Source organism: Buteo buteo, chromosome 19, assembly GCF_964188355.1.
Source record: "Buteo buteo chromosome 19, bButBut1.hap1.1, whole genome shotgun sequence".
NCBI classification, from domain to species: Eukaryota; Metazoa; Chordata; class Aves; order Accipitriformes; family Accipitridae; genus Buteo; species Buteo buteo.
The window spans coordinates 29,313,519-29,332,943 of NC_134189.1; the positions used below are offsets into that span (position 1 = coordinate 29,313,519).

At 44.5% G+C, this 19,425-nt stretch overlaps 1 protein-coding gene across 10 annotated transcripts in view; it reads right to left on the reverse strand.

Annotated features, from left to right (window-relative positions):
• Window positions 1-19,425, reverse strand: part of PPFIBP1 (PPFIA binding protein 1) — a 117,809-nt gene that overhangs the window by 36,777 nt on the left and 61,607 nt on the right. For 9 of the 10 annotated variants that reach the window (XM_075051916.1, XM_075051914.1, XM_075051917.1 and 6 more), the window contains exons 3-7: window positions 18,699-18,860; window positions 16,473-16,678; window positions 5,607-5,693; window positions 4,269-4,382; window positions 3,592-3,723 (exon numbers count right to left, since the gene is read on the reverse strand). In XM_075051916.1, the coding sequence (XP_074908017.1) occupies window positions 3,592-3,723; window positions 4,269-4,382; window positions 5,607-5,693; window positions 16,473-16,678; window positions 18,699-18,762 (603 nt within the window). In that variant the 5' untranslated portion in view covers window positions 18,763-18,860. The remainder of the gene's footprint in view (window positions 1-3,591; window positions 3,724-4,268; window positions 4,383-5,606; window positions 5,694-16,472; window positions 16,679-18,698; window positions 18,861-19,425) is intronic. The other variant, XM_075051915.1, reaches the window with a different exon arrangement.

Consider the following 19,425-nt stretch of genomic DNA (forward strand, 5'->3'; position numbering starts at 1 on the left):
GTGATGCTTGAGGTGTGTATGTCCCCATAGCACTCAGGGTGTTATACAGGTTCATCGGGATCTGAGACCAGACCAAAAACCCACTGAGTTCCCTGGCTGACTTGGATGAATCAGCAGTAAAACAGTCACCCACGTGGTAGCCAGTGTATGGCACCTGCTTTGCTTGCATTTAATATCTCCTCTTCGGGCACCCGTAAACGGGTTAAAATACCTGCCCTGGGCGTAATGCACGTTCCTATCTTAAAAACCTGCAAAACAGGAGAGCCACGGAATGGTCCTCTTCTGATCCGGAGTCAGGTCCCTCCATGCAAACACCCAACAGCTGTTCCTTGCACAGATCCACGTATGCTGCTGGTGGGGTGGGACATACAGATGCCTATTTCCCAAAGCCTTTTACTTCCCTGCTCATGTTACTCATGCTCTTCATAGCAGGGCCAGGGAGGCACAACAAAAGCAATGATAACTTTAAGCTTCAGGGGTCAGAGGCTTCCTTACTGGCACTGGAAACACAAACTACATTCGTCATTTTGCTCCACTCAGAAATTCAACTGCACAAAGGAGACTGGTGGTGTTTAAATTACGAAGAACTCCCCATGAGTGAGCCAGTTTACCCTCTGGCTGCTGCTTCAAAGACCATGTCTGGTCATGGACTCCTCCCTAAATAAACTCCCTTGTACGATATTTTCTTACATAAACTAGCCCAACTCAGACCACCCATGCTCCTTAAGGAAAATAATACTGGTGTCTGCCGAGAAAGTGGAAAGACTGGAATGACTTAAAGAACAGAACAATTATGAATCTCTATTAAGTATAAAATTCGCTTTGAAAAAGCTGTGTATTTGAGAACATCTAGACAGTAAAGTCCTAGAGGACAAAGGAAAAAAAGCTTACCTATCTAGTGAAGCATCTGTTTAGACAAAGAATGGTGAACATGAGAAACCTACAAAGCTGGAATGGGAAGTTGCAATGACAGACATAAGTAAAAACTCAATATTATGAAGGATTTAATCTAAATGGTAATTCTGTAGGAGACAGTAGCTCACAAAAGTTGTTGTAAGATGTCAGTGGGGTTTTTTTCTTTTCCCTAAATAAAACCAGAAGCAATATTCATAGTTTTTCTTTCCCAGTTTGGGTGTGAAATTTTTTCAATTTTGAACACTGCATGTAAATGCCATAATGTGTTTTGCAGTAGAATATTTTAAATAATCAGCTCTGCTGAAACAATTGATCATCTACTACTTTAAACAGGAATATAATTAGATCAATACTGAACAAAATATCGTGTACTTCTGAGTAAGTACTGCCTCCTAAATACTTATTAGGGATTTTGCACGGCTGAGACCCTTACAACTAATTAGCCATTCAGTCTTCCACTGAACAAAATGGAAATTAAGACATATTATCCCTTTCAGTGTCTAAGCCTAAGCCTTTTTACAGCTATGAAGTGTTGAAAAAAAGAAGAAACAACATAATAATTTCTATCACACTAAACTACATCATTCTGGTTTTCAAAGGGAGCGAGGAACATTTAGTAATAGTTCATTAGTTCTGGCATAAATATCCAGGATATAAATCTATATAGCCCCTAATTATAGTAATAACCTTTTAAACATAACTGAGGTTATCTTATTTTTATCAAAGACATTAAGCGTATTTCAAGGTATTTCACAGAAAAAGGTCTTCATAGCTGCCATGCAGCTAAGCCTCTTGCAGAGACCCTACAGAGTTGCAGTGCATGTTGTGGTCCCCACACTGTAACCACTTTTCTGGCAACAGAGGTAGCTCCATATCCACCTTCTTGGCATGCTGAGCTGTGCTATTAAGAGACACTGCAGTTCAGGGGAGAAACGAAGGAAGGGGGAGTAGAGGAAAGCTCAACAATGAATCATAGTCAATAAAAATAAGCATAGAAATAGAGGAAGCAAATCACTCAAAGCCCAAACACTTTCATTACCTGTTTTGGAAAGCACAAGAAACCACAGGGTGTCTACAAGTGGAGATGCAGTGCAATCCAGTTCTGAAAGCACCTGGACCAAACCTCGCCTCCCCAAAGCCATTTACTGCTGATGTCAACCCATTCACCTACTACCACTTGGGCTGCTTATGATAGGTGTCAGTATACAGGTGAAGAGAGTTATTTGTTGTATGCTGTATTCATGGAAGAGCCGAGCACTGTGTGGGCAGAGACACCTCATGGGAGCTACGAAAGCAGCCAGCTCTTAAACACACCTCCTATGGATGCAGAACACCTTCAGAAATTCCCTCCACCTTTTCCCCTGACAATTTCTCCAGCATTGCCACACACAGTACTCACCTGGTCTGCAAAATCAGGTGCTTTTAAGGCAATGCTGTGATGCTTCACGTAACACCTGGTATCAAACTGTTACCTTACAGGAGGCAACATGAATCCAACCCACAGCTTGGCAACACCCAGATGTGCTACACTGCAGGAACAGATGCTGCCATCACTACGTAAATGATCACCACCTTTCAAATTTGAACATGATTCAAGTCATTAGTTTTCAACCTGTGGACTTCTTTGGGTCTGCGGATTACTTCAGCAGGTCCAAAGAAAGTAATTCAAAAGCAAGCCTAACTTTTGCTCTTATGCTTGCAACACAAGTGAGGAATGACACTTTCCTGGAAAATATATAGGAAACTGGAAGGGAGTCGGTAAACCACTGATTGAAGTGGAAAGGGCAATTTTTTTCTCCTGTGATGACATTGTGGCTTCTTTCCTTCTAGAAATGAATGACATTTGGAACATCCACAATACAAACATCTGACATTTCAGCTCATTTATGAACCCAGAATTGGAAATCTTCTTCTGCTTCCTATGCAGACTCCAAGGTATTTCTGATATAGGGTATGTCACCCTGGCAGCAAAACTCAGCCTGATTCTTGGAGTTTCCTGCAAAAACTGGGTTTGCCCACCTGCTTTGAGGCTTTCTGGCTTCAACCATGAGCAAGGTTCAGCTACATAGATCTGCGGCACACCAAGGGCAATGCCTCAGGAAAGCGCTGCCAGGGATGGCAGCTCTGCCTGGCACGGTACACCGCTGGGCTCCAAGCCAGGCTGAGACGAGTAATTGCTGGCCTCTCAGTCCTGGGATTCTGTAAGGCTGGGGTTTGAAGTGAGGCTTCAAATTGGCCTCACACAGAGTCACCGCATTCTGTCTGTTACCAAACCCAAAAGTTATGTCTTTTAGTGTGCTCTGTCTTCGCACGTGCATGCTTTTTGTACCTGCAATGGGATTAAGTGTTTGCCTCAGACACGCCTTACTAGGAAGATGACAGTTTCAAGTTGGGACAGGAGAGTGCAGTATTTTATGATTTTATTTAAATCCCTCCTAAACGCCATCCCTCCAGAGATCTGATGGCAAGAATCAAAAATTTGTTTTGGAAATCTTTCTTTGTAAAACCAGAGTTTACCATAGAGGATGCTTTTTTATTTTGACATACATGTTTTAACCTTAAAGGTGAGTTCCCATGTTGCCTGGCAAAAAAAAAAAAAAAAAATTCCCAGGAAATTTTCAGGTAACGTGAAGCCACACACAGCTTTCACAATTTATTCAGTTGGGTTTTACTCACCTCGGTGTCTCTGAATCTGTCCTCATAGTCCAATCTATCCTTCTCTACAGATGTAAGCTTTAACTTCAGAGTGGAAATCTCTGCCATAAGATCCAGCTTCTGAGTTTCAAGGGATGTTCTGCTTAAAAGCTCCTGATTCAAGATGAAGAGGAAGAGAACAGAATTATGCATGCAAGAGGAAGAAATCCGTAATTTATTTCTACAGCTAAAGGCCTCTCTCATGGGGAAAAGCATCACCCTTCTCCTTGCACTATCTGGAGCCCTGGGACACAGCTATTACCCATCTGACAGACTCCAGGCACCCAGGATGCATCCGAGATCACAGGGGCATTATCATGGGTTGGCTGCCAGGACAAGAAAAAAGCTTCTCTGTCATCACAGTTGCTCTGGGCAGCAAGGAGCTTTGAGGAGAATTCACCCATCCTGCCAGAGGCTTTAATCCAAGTCTCTTTGAAGTTCAGTGAGGAAAGGCTCTAAGAAGAGCAGAACTGGATTCCTACAGTGTAAAGCAGCACTGACTTTGCTAAGTACAAAAACTTTAAAGCAAATATGGTAGAAAATTATCACTTAGTTAAGAGGCATCAAGGGGTGCAACACCTTGACATGTACTGCTCTCACCAAAGCAAAATGCAGTTTGTTAAGACAGACAGCAAGACGGACGTGGGGCTGTGAAATACCTGCTGCAGCATCTCTTCCGTGGCATTCAGCTTCTCCCTGTGCTCCTCTAGACAGAACTCCAGATCCCGAATCTTTTCTCCTTGGGCCTCCACCTGGTCTGTAAGCACACTTACCTGCACAGCGGAGAAAAAGCAATGCACGTTTAGTACCTTGCACCCATGCCATATGTGTCACCCGAAGAACTGTATGTGAATAACAGTGCTGGATGGGCCAAAGATTAAATGGGACCATGGCAGGAGGAGGAGTTGCAGCAGAGCTCTGCAGTGGACACAACATGTGGCAAAGGCGACAGGAGAGGAAGGAAAGCTCTCCCCTCACACTTACTGGAATTTCAGCCAAAGGTCTGGTGGATGCATTGCAATTCTGCATCTCTCCTTCTGACTTGTCCCGGAAATTTTCATAAGGGGTGGCTCCTGCATTTTGCAGCCAACAATTATGCCTTTATTGTGACAATATGACAATACATTAACTAAAACCCACTAGCTCCTACCTTAACAACCAAATAGCTAAACATCACTGCATATCATTTATTCTCCTTTCCAAATGATTGCACACAGCGTACCATAGCATATAGCTTCTCCTTTTCAGAACAATAAAAGCAAAGGAGGTTAAAACACAGGGACTGAGGCTAGGCAAGACCAAGACATCACCTTTTGAGACTGCAGATCGATTCCCATTTTGCCTTTTCTGAATGAAAACCTTTTGTTTTAATCAGGTCTTTTGAGGAAATCTGCAGTACTTCTGGGAACGAGGGCAAGCTGCCTAGAGCAGCACTTGGCATTGTCACATCCCCTCGGACACGTCCGCATCAGGGGATGGCAGGACACCTGTGCCGACCAAGGGGTGCCAGGTAGTCCCAATTCCGATGGCGAGAGTAAGCCAGCTTGCGAGAGCACCCAGGGCTGACCCAGTCCAGCCCAGCAGCAGGTGAGCAGGACCTCTGAGGAGCTGCTTGTCTCCTCTCACCCACTGGCCAGTCCCGCAGCTTTTGTCACCTTTCAGGAGGACAGGACATCTGTCACCTGATGCAGACAGCATGTGAATGGTCATGGAAAATGGTGATCTTAAGGATACACATGAATGTAAGAAGGTGGTTGCTCTGCAGACCTGCTCAGATAACAAGATTCAAAAAGATATCAGATACACAGAAAGAAATGCCTTTAAGTTTTTTCCTGCAATCTAAATTCACACCTATCCTTAATCTGGGTTAACTCTCAGCCTTCCGAACACTGTCCAGGACAACACAACTGCAAATAAATCCTCAGAGGTTTTATCACATACTGTCAAAAAGTCTTATGTATGCCAGAGCAAAAAAAATTAATCTAGGTGACTCTCACTTGCAGAACAAGAGATTCCTTATCATTTTCCAGACGAGCCAGCCTTTCTTGATACACATCTCCATTCCCAGATATGTGTCCATTAGTCTGAAAAAGACAGCAAATACTGCATAGTCAGCAACTGTACCGTAAGTGTAGTTCAACTTTACCAACACACTTCAGGATTATTTTTAGTCTGCACAGTTCAAGAACAGATCGGAAGTATTCTCCAGCCCCCAAAGGGTTACAAATCAAATAAACTGTCAACAAAGGACACACCACCACCATTCAGGACAAGAATTGTTCAGGGGCTTAAAGATGAGAAAAGAAGAACCTTCTGGTGACCCAATTCTGCAAAATTCACTTACTGTGTATTCAGCATTTTGTTAACAAAATTTGTGCTCAGTGATGTACTATGCTAAGCCATACTTGCAAAGAGACAAATACCCTGAGACATTCAGCAAGTGAAAAAAATCAACATACAATCTACAAAATGTGCATTATGCTTCTTGCAAGTCAAACAATTTTTTCTAAAACACACAGTAAGAGACATCCTTTTACATCAGGCACATTTTACTGGGTATGGGTGAATGTCTGCACTCTAAACACATCTCTTTGTAAAGCTGCCTGAGGCTAAAGAGAAACAAGAATACATGTTAATGCTATCAGAGGGTTCAGAGGAATCAGCAACTTTCTTTCTTCATAATAACTTCAATGCTCTTGAGCAGCGAGAAGGATTTTACTCTATCCATATTCAAAGCTGTCTCAAAGCACTTTGTGATGGATGCCACAATCAGATCTCAGCTCAGAAAAGAAATTCTTGTTCCCATCATTGCATAAATTGTTCAGAGGAGTCTGAGAAGCTGCTCTGAAATCCAGCGCACTCAGCAGAGACTCCCACCGACATTGAGAAGCCTTGATTTCCTTCTGAATATGCGATGAAAAGAAGCCAGGCAACTGATCCTCATGCCCCGGTGAGTCTGCGGCACAGCCCTACCTTGAGAGGCCACCACCACTTAGGAGCTGCAAGCCTTGGGCTCCTGCTTTGAATCTCCCTTTCAAGCAGCTCATCTCCCGTGATTTCAGAGGATGCCTCAGGAAACCTGCTGGCTAAAACTCCTTTTCTAAGTTACATGTCTGACCTTGGGTGATGGGAGAAACTGCCTCACTTGAAACTGAAAGAATAAAACTCCCACCAGCACCACTTAAAGATTAGACACAAAGCAAACAGGAGGGGGTACAAAGTATTTGACCTCACCTTAGTGCTCTCAAGAAATCAGGCTGTGTCCCGGCAGCTTTTATATCAGTGTGCAGTAGCAAATGTGTCTCCCAAGCATACATGCGCAACTTTTACAAGGTCACCATAGTATCTTCCCTGAAATCACTAGAGCTACAGCAGACTAAGAAAGGATGCTCTCTAGTAATTTGTACCAATACCTCGTATCATAACGGTACCCTGTATCTGAATTATTTAGCAGTAAATTACTAGGCCTTCTGACCATCCAGCCACTAAGCACCAAGGCAGGAGTACTGTAAACCTCTGAGTTTGCCCTGTTTTTCCCCTGACCTCTATCAGAATTTGGCTCATGCCATAGGATTTCCATTCAATATCAGCGAGATCTGCAGTTTTGTAACACTTTAATTTAGGTGAAAGAAGTCAAACAGATTCCAAAATAAACTTGTTAGCTGCTCAACTAGCAGGTTATGCTTTAATTTGTAACTTGGCTTGTATGTGAAATACAAAATCGAGGTTTTTGCATACTTTTGCTGTTCTGTAGCTCCCTTCTCATTTAAAGTCCTCCAGTACATGTCAGTCACTCAGCCTCCATAAGAACAGCATCCGTATTTTGTAATATACAACACCTTTATCAATCCAGTGTGCATGTCTGATGTAGGAAAGTGATATTCATCCCTCATTACAAGCAGGCAGCCGAGGTGCAAAGACAACCCTCCATCTTGCTGGGGCTAACATGAACTTCCTTGTCGAAGCACAGAGTCAACTCCCTGCCTCCCAACCACCACCACATCAGTGCCCTAACCACTGAACCTCCTGATACCTCTGGTCAGAGTAACCAGACACAAATTAACTAAAACCAAAGACTGCGTGAAGAAAATACAGGGAGGTAAGTATTGGTTTCACACTACAATGAAAATGTCTTTATGATGCTGTGAAAATCAACGAGGTGTTAAAGTAGAATGTTAGTCATTGTGCTTAGCATCTTGCCAAGACACCTTTGTTGTTAAACTTCGTTCACGCTTCTGAAAAAAATCCTGTTTTGCTCAGCACGTCATACTTGGCTTTAAAATAGGACCATTTAGAGAGTAAGAGTTCAGCCTGCAGCTGCACATTGCTGTAAGAAAGAGGGAGGAGGCATCGGGAACCCCGAACAGGACTGGAGTAAAGGCTGCTCTCCCACAAAATCAAATATAAAGATGTCTTTGCTGGCTGTCGCCAGAAATATTTTGTAAAATCTGCATAAAAACAAACCTTCTGTAGTCCATTGAAAACAGAAAACTTTGTGTACAACCCAACAGCAGTTTGCTTTTTGCCTGAAACATTGTTAAGTTCTGCGTAATACCTGGGACTAACTCTTCATTTTAGGTATGAAAAGGCAAGGAAGTCACTGACTTTGGTTTCAGCGGGCAAAAAGATGACAGTTGGAGAAAGGACAACACAGAAAGGCCATGGCAGCTACTTCACAGAGCAGCAGCCCCAGCAGCTCCTATAGTGGTGCAGAGATCAGGGACCCACAGGCAATGGCCACATGATGCCTTCCCACATCTCTCCTCTGCGCTGTTTTCAAAGATAAAAAGTTGATACCTGGCACGATTTTCTTCCCAGAGAGATGAGGAAGGAAGAGAGGAGATGAAACACATAAAGAGAACAGGGCAATGATGGCAGTGAGCAGGACTGAAGAGAAATGGACAGGGAAGATGCCCAAACACTGGATACGGGAAAATAATGCATCAGGAGATGGGGTGAAAGGAGCCCCAACGGGGAGGAATGGGCTGCAGGGAGGTCTGAAAGATGCCAGGAGACCTGGTGTGTGCAAAACCTGGGTGAGCAACATTTGATGTGTCCTTCAAGAGGAGTTTCTCTCCATGTGGGAACCCGCAGCCTCCCCTCGGACTGAGTGTCGCAACTACTCACCCTGCAGAGCAATGGCTCCACTTTGAAAAGAAAAAAAAAAAAAAAGAAGAAAAAAAGAAAAGTAAATATTTGATTCAACAGCAACTACAGGCGTATTTGGGGCACTTGGTAGTTCTCGATCAATTTTGTATCATCAAAGTCAATACAGGATTAACATAGTTTACTAGCTGTGTAAGACAAGCTTAGCCATTTTCCAAAGAAGGCTCTTTTTCATCAGCAACTTAAAATCCATCTTCAGTTAAGCAGTTAGACTTTGCACATGTTTTCAATTTAGGGATTAATTGCAAAACATTGTATGGGAAGAGAATGCAGATTTACCAATACTGATCTTAATCCTAAAAACAAAAGAACAGTTGTCACAATGCCACTGAGGCTTCGCAGAAGTTTGAGGTTAAGCATTTACTTAAAATGCCTTATAAGATCACACCCAGTGCACTTAAAAACTCTGCAAGATCAATCCGTGACTAATCTGTTAAACACGTGTGCAAGCTTTGTCTGCAATCATGTTAGTGTAAAAATCCACACTACTCTGGAAGGAATTATTCCTGTAATAAGTAGATGCATCACCAAACTTTCACAGCTTGCTTGCCCTCAGTCGTTAATCCCTGTTCCGTGGAAGCAAGTTAGCATTCCAAACCACAGGGAAGTTTCTAATAGCTGCTGTTTTCAACCTCCCAATAATAAAAAAAGAAAAAAAATCCATTTCCTCTCAATTGCTGAATTCTGCTCTGAAAAATAAAGCTCATTTTTAGCCTACTGCAGCTGATACCCTCATTTCCCTTCATTTTCTCTTCTGCTTTTGAGACAAAATAAGCAGCACAAATCACACTGTTCTTGCTGTAGATGCAATTTGATTTGTATAGAAGGAGCTGCCACTCCACAGCATTATTTTCTTGTACAGAAGATTGCACGGACTGTTTTGACCACCACAGTCCAGTCAACAGTTGAGCAAGTGAGCTGTCCCTGACATCTCTCTCCTGACCATCTGGAATTAAATTAGAGCTCATCAACATGCTTATGTTGTTCAGATCATTATAATACACATTACCTATGCTTAGTTAAGCACAGCTACCGCTGTTCTGCTTGTTCACTCAGTTTTAGAGAGTCCCTTACAAGGGGGCTCCTCCAGCCTCAGCTACCTCAAGATCACTTGGTGTGCCACGGGCAGAGCCTCCAGGTTTTCCAAGCAAAGTATTCGCCACCCTTTCCTCTGCAATACAGAGCCGTGACAGCTTTACCCTCTGTAAGTATCGATTCCATCCCAAATTCATACCGGTCAAGTCTGTCTGAACGCAACCGGTACCAGCGTTTCACCGGTTTGTGTGGGAGCCCACCACTGCCCTCCAAAACTGGCATCTCCTGCATTTCACACCTCCCTACTCACTACTGTGAATATTTGCAGCCTGCTCCACATGGTCTGGCAGCAGGCAGGCAGACCTGCTGCTAAGCTTTTCCTAAAGTTTATGGATTAGTTCCTCCTTACAGAATGAGCAGGGGAAAAAAACCCACAAACGCACTCAAAACCCACTCAAAACCCACCACTGCATTATATTTTAAAATCGTTACAATAAAAGTGAATTCTGAAAGAAAACCAGCTTCAGACAGACCTTCACTCTGAGGAGTTTACCTGAAACATTTTCTAAATATAAGCAACACGGCTGTTGAATAAGGAAGATGCAACCGTTTCAAAATATTCAATTTCTTCAACAGCAGCTCAGCTGATATCTGATACAGGAGAAAGACAAAATGCTTATTCCCTACCAGCATTGCCCAGCTATGGCTTGTCGCTCAGGGAGATGCAAGAGCCAGAACAAACACCGATAGCCTTACCTTATTTAGCCAGATGCAGTGTCCGTGAATGTCCCAGCTATACTCCATGCTGGTCATGACTATCTTCATGCACTGAAGGACGCGAGCGACTGTGGCAGGCAGCCGAGGCTGAGCGTGGCAGCCCCAGCACCGCAGGCGCCCGCCGTGCCAAGCGGTGCCGTCAGGGCTCCTCTGAACCCAGACGGAGAGGTTAAGCGACGGCAGGTTTCCTTGCCTCACCCAGGACGGAGGCGAACATGGCAGCGGAGCGGGAGATGTGGGAAGCGGAGCCGTGAAGCAGCAGCGCTCCTCAGGCAGAGCGAGTGGCTCCTCTGGGGAATTAACACATCAAAGCCCGGGAGTTCTTCCAACTTGAGCCTGCCGCCGGGATCCCGACACACAAAGGCCAGGCAGCAAGGCAGATGAGGATGCAGGCAGGGGAGCACAGAGCTGTGTAAACCTGACCGGGAGCACGGACAGCCCCACGCCGGCGGCAGCTGGCCACCTCCACTGCTGCTCCTCACCGAACGACGCAACCCCCTCCTCGCACCCTCCCGGCCCTGCGGAAATCATCCGGCGCAAACACACGTGAGAAAAGAGCGATTCCAATCCCCTCACCTGACTACAAGGTAAACGGGAGGGAATTTTCTTTTCTTGGTGGGCGATTAATTGTAAAAGCTGGAAGAACACGTGTAATTCACTTGTAGGCACCAAGAAAGAGAGGAAGGAAAAAGTTGACTCAACTGTCCCAGGTCTCACGAGTGGCTTGTCTGAAGTTTATGTCATACTTAAAAATGATGTAAAATGCAACAGTTACATCCAACCTCTGTCCTCACGTTTAAGCTTCAGTTTACCCAGTAACAGCAGTAGCATAACAAATCCTTAGTATTTTTGACCACAGAGCCTAGCTCTGAGAGTCCTGTGATTATCTCAAAACCCACAGCTTTTAATAATAAAAAAGAAATGTTTACAACTACCGTTGATACGTAAAAATCTCAAAAACATGAATACTGAATAACCGAGAACAAAAGAGCAGAGCAGAAGCTGAGTTTTTTAAGCCAGACTGATGCATTTTGGATTAGGAATGGTGACTTTCAACAGCTCTGCCATCAGGGCTGCCCTACGCTCCAGCATAGGACCGCAGGGGTTGTTCTTACTGCCGATGAACTCATCCACAATGCATGAAGGTGCCAAGACGTGCTATAAATGAGCCCGTATTATCTTCCAGTGTTAAAAACACACCAGTCTGGATGATCACCCTTAGCAAGAAGCAGGGTCCTGTGTTTCAAGAACTTTGAGAGGCAGATCTCTCTCATGGACAAAAAGTATTGCCAGGAGGCAGTTTATGATGACAGGCTGAAATGGTATCACAAGGCACCTTTCATATTGCAACCTGAGGAGGGATCTCAAACAGGTGTTTGGTGGTAAACGCCTCTGTGCCGCACATTACCATAGGACCTTTCCATAGCTAAACTCAACGTAAGCACAAGCAGAGCCAAATGAATGCACAGTACACCCACACTAAGACAATCAAACAACAAACTTTGGTTTGAAGACAAGATTTTTCCATGAATAGGAAATGTGAGATGATTTCTGGCTAACCAAACCGCTTCCTCCACTTGGGAATTACCCTGTTGTCCAAATAGGCCAACATATCTCTGTAAGATTACAAGCTATGTTTATCCAGCCAGGAAAATTTCTCTCTGAAATCTAATATCCCCTTTTATTAACTCTCATTACTCCCAGCCACTCTCTGGAAGAACCAACTTGTTGAAGAAGTGTCAAAGTCTGAGGCTGGAATGTGAGATCACAGATCTGCTATTCACAGCAGCAACACTCTGGATTGCACAAGCCACTATGGGTATCACAGCGCAAACTAACTATCATCTTCAAATGAGCCAAAAATCTTCTTCAAGAAACCTTTGGAGACCATAAAGTTTGTTTTGCTTTAATGATCTTACAGCCGACTTCAGAAATTCACTTCTGGAGTGGAAAAAAAAAATATTTTTTATATATATATATATATATATTTTCTCAAATTCATAAAGTCACTTCCAAAGCTAAAACCACAGTTGCACTTGCTGTGGACTTTAAAGTATTATCCTGGCTCTTTCATTGCAGAAGCACATTCTTTAAAGAGGAGAAGGCACACAACAGGACCCACATATACAAGTTCAGATCAGGAGCTCGGGGAAGCTGGCTCTGAGGCGTGGGAAGGGACTGTCCACCCACTTCTACCCTTCACCCTCCTTTTTAACAAGACACAGTTGGTTTCTTCTTTCTGGGAAGGTTGTTGCATAAGATGTATTTTTAAAAAAACACCAAAAAAACACTGTCAAGAAAAATAATAACCTGAAAGAAAACTGTCTCATTTGTTTCAACTGAAGAAAAACTGGAGCAACGTTCATGACTGGGAGCAAGGTTTCTGAGAAATATTCTTCAAGAGAAGGATCTATCGACTTCCAGCTAGACACAACAGGGCTGCCTTGGTCTTGCAAAAGGCCAAATTTCATTTAAAATGGTCTTGTTACTGGTGACGATGTTACAGATTACTCACGCTGTCTATATTCAAGCCACAAGCTCCGTTTCACAGAGTAAGCACGTTTTATTAAAGTATACATCAGAATACATTAAAAATTTCTGTTGATCGGGAGGAATCTGAAAAAACTCCAAAACTTTGGAAGAGTTATGATCTGGCTATAGATTTCAGGTCTGGTCCCCGGTGAAAGCACACACTCCCAACACGTCTGAGCTTAGGAAAGGCCTCAGTCCCTCTCCAGATTTTGAACAAACGGCCTAGTTTGTAATTTTAACCATGACATTCACCTGCCCTCCATTTGCACATGGTGACACAGGGAGGGTTTCAGCAACACAGCTGTAGATGGACAACTAGAAATGATGTGTTATAGTTAAACTGGCTTATTTGTGCAGCAGAAAGCTGCCCATACAACTGCTCTGAACTCCCCGTGGGGACCATCCAATGGATCTCTTGGAAGAGCTCTGCCAGATGTCCGGGCTCTGTACACGCACTCTGGTGTCACATGGCCATCTGACATCCACTGGTTAAAAAAAATCAGCATGAGGCATTTTAACTCGTTGGCCCTTTTTGAGTCCTTGCATAGACTTGTCTAACACACCGAGAGGAGCAGAAAAGAAGCGGTCACTAAGAAAAGCGGTACAGGGACACGGGGCAGCTAATTCTGGCATGGCAAAACTGGATGCTCTGCCTCATTTTACAGAAGCGAGCAACTTTGGGAGACCGCTGTCAGACCCTTTTCCCAACTAGGGCATCAGCAGTTTCCCTGCAGGGGCCAGGAAGGGATTTTTCTCTTGTGACACACTGTTTGGCAGCAGTGAACACTATTTTTGTTTTCCTCTGAGACATGAGAGACTTGCTTACAGCTTTGGATGGGTTGTCACGCACCAGTTCCACCAGCTTGGAATAGCCCGGTGGATGCAATTACTTCATGTGTGGCAGATTAAACCAATTTCAAACCAAGGAGGTGTCTTCCCTTCCTTGGTAAGGTTGGGCATAGCTGCAAAAAGCCTTCCTGCAAATCATCTGGGGAATTCACGTAACACCTCCCTGCTCAGACAGGGACCAGCGACACTGGTGACACCTGCAAGTCCCCTGCTTTGTAGCACAGTACAAAGTGTAACGTTCAGTCTTTCCTACTAGGGGCTTTAAGAATACCAGAGAGTACAGGGGAATAATTTGAGGCAGGCTGAGGAGAAGCATAGATGGAATAGCCATTTTCTGCAATCTTTTGTACACACAACCCCTGCACATCTTTTCCAGTGCTCAGGAGGCACTAAGCTGAATGGCACAGCAGAGCCCGTCCTTTCCCGGATTCAGCCCACGGCTGCAATGAAAACCATTACTGTCTCATTGCCATGCAGTGATCCGTATCACACTGGTCTGAAGGACCTTGTTCCAGATCCCAACAGCCAGACATCCCTAAATCACACATTTGCCATCACAAGGGGCAATGACTGGCCTTCACTTCATTAATCTCAACAGGCACTGCAGCCTCCAGCCACGCTGCTGGGCCCCTTTACTCCAGAATAACGTGCTGTGGATCAGCATCACTAAGCATGGACTACTGATGTCTGTGCACTCCATGGGGAGCAGTTAATTTCCCAAGGCTGTTTATTTGTCATATGATCATTTTTTTGTTTATAAAGGCCATACCTGCATGAAACCTGTTATGTCCCTCGATTTCTGCTCCACACAGAGCAGAGACTAGTTACAGCGATGTTCACTGCTGTACATTACGCAGGAAGGAAATGCTGATGTTAGCGAGAACTCTGCATGTTTTAAAGATCTGACTCGAATGTCACTCCCGTCTCCTCCTCCTGATCTCAGCGTTGGCTGCCATGTTTTGACAGCGGGGGCGAGATCCAAATCCCACTGGAGGCAGTGGGAAAGCTCCCACGTGCTTCATTAAGTTTCAGGCATTTTCAAATGAGTAGTTCAAAGCAAAGGGGGAAAAAAAAAAACCTCTCCCCTTAAACCTTTCTGCAAGAGCTACAGAAGCGAGCCCAGGTCCCCGTCTCTTCCCACCGCGCCGTGCACAGGTCCTGTGCCACTGGATGGGACGTCAGGTCACCCAGCGCCAGCCCCAGCCACCAGTCTGGCAGGCAGTCCTGCACCCGCCACTCTGGGCTGCAACTCAGCGCTCAAATAAATCCATTTATCAAGATAAAAGCGCTTTTTGCGAGATCAGTGGTGGCTCCAGGGTGACCAAACCCCTTCTGAGGGGGTGTGATGCCCATCCTGGGAAGGGACCAGGCGACGGTGGCTGCCCATCCCAACAGCAGCAATGCACAGGGTGCAACAGAGAGCCACCACGGTGGCCCGTCCTGCATCAGACCCAGACTTCATCAGATCTGGCATCCTCATTTCAGCAGCACGGTGTTACCTTGGCCAATACCAAGTGTATGAGACAACAGGACCTGGACACTGCTGTAAAACCGATTTGGCAAAATATGCAGGATCGCACACCCACTGCCATTGTTGTAACAGCTAGAGACTGACTTAAAACCTGAAGCATGGCCTCTAGAAATAAGTCTTGACTTCCACTGCTGGAGCTTTCCCAAAACCTGGGCACACCTGGACTACCACAATGCAAACCCTTCCACAGACCACGAGCACAGGGACTCATCTTTGGCCCTGCTAGGAAGTCACCAGTCACAGGGCACCCGGAGGCAAAACCAGTGGGTCCTTCGGAAATGATGCCATGTAACTCATCTTCTGATAAGCACAACATTTTATTTCCCAGGGTAGTCTTCAAGTAGCCTCCACTATAATAATACTTGAATTTTTGGGAAAAGCAAGTCTTGGGGGAAAAAACAGCCTTGTTGGGTATATTTTGGTGTATTTTTAAAGCAAGGTGACAAAACCTGGCAGATTGCCAAACACAGACAATAAAAATTTGGTTTGGTATCCAGATTAAAGAGATGCTGAGCTTATACCACTCACTCCTGTTATAAACCAGTTAAGGAAGCTCAGTAACAACATGGGTCCTTGTAGAAAATAAGCTGCCAAAAATGCTTTTTAGTGAAAAGTTCATATTGAAAACAACTCCCCCCCCCCCCCCCCATTTAAGCATCTGTTTCCTATAAAAATGTCTTTCCCCAACCCTCTGAGATGAAACGCATTACCAAAAATATTTGCTCCCTAGATTGAGGCATGGTGGTACATCAAAGAAAGCACAGGCCAACCCATTGCATGAGGTATTTGAGCAACAGCTTTTCCAAGGCCCCACAGCAGCATCTCCAAACCAAAATCTCTTCCTTTTGGTTCTTTGAAACCTGCTTTAAAACTTTTAAATGCCTGCATAAAACACAGCCCTGCTGCCAGAGCCAGCCTATCTAACACACAAAAAAAGCACGTGCGTTACGGGTGAAACAAGCCAAGACTGTACCATTTGACTTTGGAGCCATTCGATCAGAGCCTCCGCCGTCGAGTCTGGGACCTGGCAGCGCAGCCCCTCTCTCTCGTCTGCTTCCATCATCTCCAGCAAGCCCCGCAAGTCCTCCACCAGGTGCAGTGCCCGCAGGCCCCCCATGAAGGGGGAGGTGGGGGACTGGCAGTCAAAGATGCCGTTGGAGTACTCCAGTGCCTTCGAACCTGGAGGGAGCAAAATCGCACGGTGGCAAGCAGGTCAGACATACAGCAAGGCTGAGAAGTGCTAGGCAGTGTTTGCTCCCAGCAGGCATTTAAATGAACCGAACTCGGCGCTGGTGCTCGATTCTGCCCACACCACACGACAATTTGGAGAAGGGCAAGCCCTTGCTGGCATGCTACAGGGGTGGAAGCTCCAGCAGGAACGAGGAGGGCTGATCCGACAGAGGATGCATATGCCACAACCGTGCCCGCGGGTTCAAGGCGCGGGCTGGACTCCTGCTCCTCGGGATATATCAGAGGTGGGAAGTATCATGGGGGGAACAGGCTCTGTTAATGCTTTAGTCACCCTGTAGGGATTGCGTGACCCAAGTCAGACAGTGATGGTGTCCAGAGGAAACTGTGCTCTGCATTTTTCATGTAGGAGTATGTTATGCTGCTCCAAGGCACTGGAATTTTTTAAAAGGAATAAAGAAAAATATGAAGATAAATAAAAAGACCAAATCACTTCTACACGAGAATAGATTTTAAACCCAACACGACAGGGTAGCACTGACATTTGCATGTTAATAAAGAAAAAAACTCTTATTTGCATAAACTCACAGTACATATATTTAACCTACATTAAAAGTTGCTGTATATTAAGTAAGGAAGGAAACTATGAATTCAGGATTAAGGTTGATTATAGTCAACCTAGCTAATTCCAACTATAATTCCAGCACACTGATTTGTGACCTTAATACTGTAATGCCTCAGCACAATGAGACGTGTTCATGACAGAGCATCACTTGTACTGTCAACTTTTGGAAACTACAGTGATATGCCATATAGGCACTTCCACGAACTTTCATTCACCTCATCTGGCAAGCCACAAAAACGCAAGTATTCTGCTAATTCCCTTTGAAAAAAATAAACAGAAAAAATCCCCAGCAGCATAGGAGTTGATAACCCTTTGTTACATTACTTTATAGGTCTGTTCAGACACATGGGTAAATGAAGTCTGTGGTGACTTAAACATCCCAACATCACATTTTATTTTTGTATTAAACCTCATCCAGCCATAACCAACTTAGGCTCTTGGAAACACAGATACATGATCAGAGCCAAATACCAGTATCTACTTATGGAAATGACTAAAGTCACAGCTTATATGTATTTTTAGAGATCATTATGATCCAACTGAATCCACTTTACATGTGTTCCTGCTATGTGTCCTTAATATCTTTAGGAAAACTGTAGAGAAAAGTCATTGTTCAAACAAAGCACACACTGTACGATGATTTTTTTCCCTAAGGGAAATTATTTTAAGTGGAACTCTTAAAGACTTCATAACTGTGTTGCTATCCTTGCAGAATATTTTTTCAGTTTGGGTAGCTGTTTGCATAGCGCTGCTGGAATAGGATTAAACTATTAACTTCTTGCTGCTTTGTTCCTCTGTGTTGTGTACTTATATTATTTTCTAACTCACTAGACTCAACTTAAAAGCAGAGGCTGTATACTTTGTGATGCCTCTCCCTGGTCCACTTACAATTTACAAGTACTTATAAAAACCTCAAATGTTCAAGGCAGGTCCAAACCACATGTTTGGACACAGAGCATTCCAATTTTGAAAAAAGGAAAATTCGATTCATGTTTTAACTCTGTAGAGTTGAGAGAAGTTCAGAGTAGCCAGTATTAGGCAAACTTATTCTTCCCACCTTGCAGCAGCTCTTTAAACACATTCAGCCTGGTTTGAAACATGCCTTGTCCTTGGCTTTCATGGTGCTGTGTGCACCAGCTGAACTGCATCACTCAGCCACTTTGAGCAGCATTTTGATAGAGGCTAGGAGAAAAATTACAAGCCCTTAAAAATTATCCATGTCTGTGTGTGAAAGTCTGTGCAATCCCTCCACTCCATTTATTTGTAGTCGCTGAGCTGTAATGGAAGACACCAAACACATTCCCTTCTCAGCCTGAAACTCTGCCCTCCAGGTATGACAAAGGAGGACTGAAACAGCTAAATGAACAAGCTGCCCCAAGTGTTTACCTGCTATAATGCCATCCATCTGCTCCAGAGCTGCAGCAAGCATGTCACTTGCATCACTCATCATCTTCTCTCTTCTCAGGAACGATCACCAGCTACACCATAAGGAGCAATAAAACACCGGTAGTGTGAGTTGGATCCAGAGCCTCAAGTCTGCAATTCAATCTGCAAGAGAGAATTTCATTTCACTGCATGTTCGCTGAATTCAGACACCACCGTTGCCGGACCAGCAGGTAGACTGGGACCATTTGCTGACCACAAGACTTGGAGTTGTTCACCACCAGGCATGAACTGGCAATCAAAGAATCAAAGCCCGCAGGTCCGTGACACTGAAGGGGCATCCTACAGAGCACCCCAGAAATCCCACACGGCACTTCAGGGAAGCTTGCATAGAAGACACAGGCCTTTTATCCCTAAAAGGAAGCTGCAACTCAGCAACAAAGCACAAGTCTATCCGGTGTATTTTTTCTCCCCAGGAATTTGCTGGTACAGAAAAAGAGGAGTCTGACCATTTGCCCAAGATCTCTGGATGTCTGACAATCCAGAAGTCCTGGGCATGCAATTATTTACCTACAGGCAACATATCTCAAATGCCCAGGACTCACTAGACATAGCATGCACGCACAGACTATCCCCCCTGACAATGTTGCCCCAAGCTTAGCAGAGATTCACACCATAATGATGCAGTTCTGATCCTACCCTCAAACTTCTGAAAGCCAGAAGTGGTCCC